General features: G+C 38.1%; 1 protein-coding gene across 1 annotated transcript; it reads left to right on the forward strand.

Annotated features, from left to right (window-relative positions):
• The first annotated feature begins 914 nt into the window (after window positions 1-914).
• LOC133031292 (uncharacterized) lies at window positions 915-2,452 on the forward strand. Its single transcript, XM_061104771.1, has 3 exons — window positions 915-1,255; window positions 1,345-1,879; window positions 2,024-2,452. Exons 1-3 carry the CDS (start codon window positions 915-917, stop codon window positions 2,450-2,452), a joined length of 1,305 nt encoding a protein of 434 aa, XP_060960754.1.
• The last annotated feature ends 2,095 nt before the right edge of the window (window positions 2,453-4,547 follow it).

Genomic DNA, 4,547 nt, shown 5'->3' on the forward strand with positions numbered 1-4,547 from the left:
AGTCAAGGATCCTCTATAGATGATCTACACTAAATGGGGATAAATTTATTGTTCTACCCTTCAATGTATTTTATCCTTAAAACACTTAGCTACATATAAATGATATTTCAGTAAACTAATATAATTACTGAAATGAGATCTCAATCATTTATCTCTATTCAACCAAGCTCGAAGAAAATTATCGTTTCACTTCTATGTCCAGATAGAAGCTATAGATTCCATATCTATGTTTAGCGCTCCCACTCAATTGTACTATCATGTTCCCAAAATGTACGTATCACCTAGACCAAAAGGTAGGCTTAACTAAAAAATCAAAGAACACAAATAACACTCTTGAGATCGAACCTAACCATGTCAGGATTAAGATCCATAGACCTAAGATCAACCATTAATATTGACTTAGAAAGATATAACGGTAAGTTTATGATATCTTATCTAAGATCAATATCGGTCGCTTCCAATGTATACTCCATACATCCGATACTGGTAAACTTTGCCAATGTCCTGGAAAGGACATAACACTTATCCAAGGTGTAAGTATACCTATCGCTGATTATCATGCCAGTCTAAATCCAGTGAACTGACAAATCAGGGAATTAAACTTTTGAACATATAATCATGATTATATTCCACTATGCTGACGACACTATAATCATGAACAAATACATATGTTCGGGACTTAATAGAATTTAAACAATCATGAAATAAATCATGTGAACCATGCAACATAAAATGCGATTTCTGATCTTTATTAATTAGTAAATCTAATTATATTAAAATGGGTTTTATTTAGGGCACAAAACCCAACATTGATTACTCTGTTAAGAAGTCCGGTACTGCTATTTGGTACGTCACATGTAAGGATACAGATTGTTTCGTGGAGATTAAGAGCGAAGAAGAACGTACTTTCTAACATGTTTGAGGTGAGTACATTTCATAATGTACATACATGTTCCCTTGATCTTCGAAGAAAAGATAACCGTCAAGCATCACCTTTGATAGTTGCCCATCTAATTAAGGATAAGTTCGCAACTGACGGCTCGGATCATTTGGCCTCTGATATAAGGAAAAGTATGCACAAGGATTACGGGATCCAAATGAGTTATGAAAAGGCATGGAGGTGCAGAGAGAAGGCACTACACCTAGCTCATGGTACACCTGAAGATTCGTACTCGAAATTACCTAGTTACTTGCACATGCAGTTGAGAAATCCAGGTACCATCACAAATTTTGCGGTAGAAGATGATCGCTTCAAGTATTGTTTCTTCTCTCTGGTCCTTGTATTCGGGGATTTATGTTTTGTCGACATGTTGTATGCGTTGATGGGTCTTTCTTGAAGACTAGGTATGGTGAGCAAATGTTGTGTGCAGTGGCACTGGATGCAGGGAGCCATATCTTTCCAATAGCTTTTGCTATAGTTGATAGTGAAAACCACAATTCTTGGACCTATTTTATGAGAAAATTTAAAGAAATGATTGGTGATGTTGAGAACTTAGCCTTTATTTTGGATAAGCATGAAAGCATTGTTCGTACTTTGGAGATCGTGTTCCCTGATGCACACCACGGTGCATGCTACCACCACATTATTATGAACGTCAACTACAAGTTCAAGACTGACGTCTTCAAGAATTACATTTACATGTGTGCCTACACGTATTCAAAATTAGAGTTTCACAGAGAATTTGAGAACATTCGGACAATGAATGTTGCGGTTGCACAGTATCTTGAGAAAATTGGATTTGAAAAACGGGTTCGGTCGTACTTTCCAGGGGTACGTTACAATGTAATGACGAGCAACTGGGCTGAGAGCTTCAACAACACAACTAAGGACGCAAGAGGCTTCCCGATCACTGCTGTTGTAGCATTCCTGAGGTCCAAAGTCCAAAAGTGGTTTGCTACATGAAAAGAAAAAGCTGACAAGTGGATGAAGACCCTAGCACCAGAAATGGAGGAGGACTTGGCATTGCAATTTGAAAAATATCTGTATTTGAACGTTGACACATGTGGACCTTACACGTTGCAGGTTCACCCTGGAGGAACAATTCAGACCGGTGGCGTAGTGGACTTGCAGGAACAGACTTGTACTTGCAGCTTATTCCAGTGCATGAAGTTTCCTTGTCCTCATGCATGTGCTGTAGGTCAGCAGGGAAGTATTAGCATGTACGCACTATGCTCGCCATATTACACAACAGAATATTGGAGGAGCACATATGAAGGTACAATTATGCCAGTTGGTGACGAGGATGATTGGGAATTACCTGATGACATAAAGAACATGACAATTAGAGTGCCTGTTGAGAAGCAACCAGTAAGGCGACCCAAGAAGCAAAAGGTTGGAAGAATTAAGAACAACCGAACTGCTTGTAATGGTGAAAGGGTTATCATACCACGAAATTGTGGCAAGTGCGGTGCCAAGGGGCACAACAGAAGCACTTGCACCTACCGAGGTTAAAAATCAATTTTTAGTTTATTCGTATTGCGATGTCTTGGACTATTATGTATTGTTATTTATATTTGTGGTGTAAAATATTTTTAATTTGTGGCATGAACATCTGTGTTGTACTGTTATGTATTTCTTGGAAAATTATTTTTGAACTTTGTTAAACATCTGAGGCAAAAACAAGTTTTACTGATAAAATAAAATAATTTTACTGATAAGTAGATTGTTCAAATTGAAAATGTAACGCCCTAAATAATTAGGCACGCTACCCAAGATACTTAAGAAACCCTAATTCCCTAAACGAGATTACTAATAAAATAAGCACGAAAATTAAACTTTAATAACAAACAAGATGAAAATAAACTTGTAATAATTTAAACTTTACAAACTAAAAAGTTACAAAAGTCGGGATCCCAAAAATATTTACAAAACGCTATTACAAGTCCTTTTCCATTGGTCGATCTAAGCGGCAAAACAGAGTCACTAAATACATCACTGGTAGACCCCAACCCGCTTGGTCTAGTGTGGCCCGAACATGTACATTTTTCGTCCAGCTCCTACACTCATGGCTGATCAGAAATAGCTTTGCCATTTCCTGGACAGTAGAGCACCCGTGAGCCAAGCCCAGCAAGACAGTATAAAATAACAATAACATGTTTATCATAATATATAAATAGTAATGCCATTCTCATATGCCTGTATGACACAGACCTGCATGTTACGCTCACATGCCTATTTATGTCTACGTGGCGTAGACCTACGTGTTGCGCTCACACGTCTAAATACAATAAGGCCTTAGAATGGTTCTTCTCGGTTCTAGTTACCGAGTCCAACCTGATTATGCCTTGAACGTATAACCCTTAAATCTCAGTATACTCATTTACTTAGCATGACATAGCATTAATACAACTTATATCACTAGGGTAATAACCCTAGGCTATTAAACCGCTCATGTTAGGGTAATAACCCTAATCCCGGTTACTGTTTACTCACATATATCATTTCCAATGTAAGCGCCACCGTGCAAAACTCTACGTGCTAACTACTGTCTTACCTGTTGTACTGCAATAATAGAGATTCCAAATCCCTGGATGCTCTTGACCAAACTCTGACTGAACCACTATAATTTTCTTCTCTACATTGGACTGGGACCGATATTGATCTAATGTATACTCCATACATCTGAAACTAGCATACTTTGCCAATATTCTGGAAGGAACATAACACTTATCCAAGGTGTAAGTATACTTTATTCCTGACTATCACATCAGTGTAAATCCAGTGCTCTGATGAATCAAGGGACATTATCTTTTGAAGCATATAATCACAATTACCTTCCACTGTGTTGACATCACTGTAATTGTGAATAGTTATATGTTCTGGATTCAATAGATTTTGTACACATTAAACCATAAACATGAAAACTACATGTAAACATAAATGACTTCTAATCTTCTATTGATAACAAATCAGATTATATTGAAATGAGTTTTATTTAGGGCATAAAATCCCAACAGATACAAATATCCAGCTTGCCAAATTACTCTCTATTCCACTTGTTCAATGCCAGTCGAATATCCCCAACCTTCTTAAAGACTATAGCAAGGGCCTAAGCATTAGACAATGAATTCCAGGCATGGTCAACCATCAGTGAGCTCCGAGGGTCCCTAGTCCACCAAGCCTCAAACTGAAACGGTCGATTAGACTTAGCCTCAGGGTCCTCTGTACGAATATTCAGGGGTTTGTGGTCTGAATTGCAAGTATGGAGCGATTGGATCACAACTTTAGGAAAAATGTGTAACCACTCCTCATTGACCACTGCTTTATCAAAGGCTGATTTAATATGATCTGGGCCATCCATATGGTTATCCCACGTTAAGTTGTCCCCTTTAATGGGAATGTCAATCAAAGCATGGCACTTAATTAGCTCAGTAATGAAAGGGAGAAATCGGTCTTTCCCCTTTGACCTGACACACTCAAAGCTACTCACAACAAAATTCACATCTCCTAGGATCAACTAGGGCCCGCCGAAATCACTACCAACTCCTATAATGTTTGACTAGAATTTCTTCTTCTCATGGAAGTAGGGGGCCCGTAAACACAAGAC

Source organism: Cannabis sativa, chromosome 9 (assembly GCF_029168945.1).
Source record: "Cannabis sativa cultivar Pink pepper isolate KNU-18-1 chromosome 9, ASM2916894v1, whole genome shotgun sequence".
Taxonomy (NCBI): domain Eukaryota; kingdom Viridiplantae; phylum Streptophyta; class Magnoliopsida; order Rosales; family Cannabaceae; genus Cannabis; species Cannabis sativa.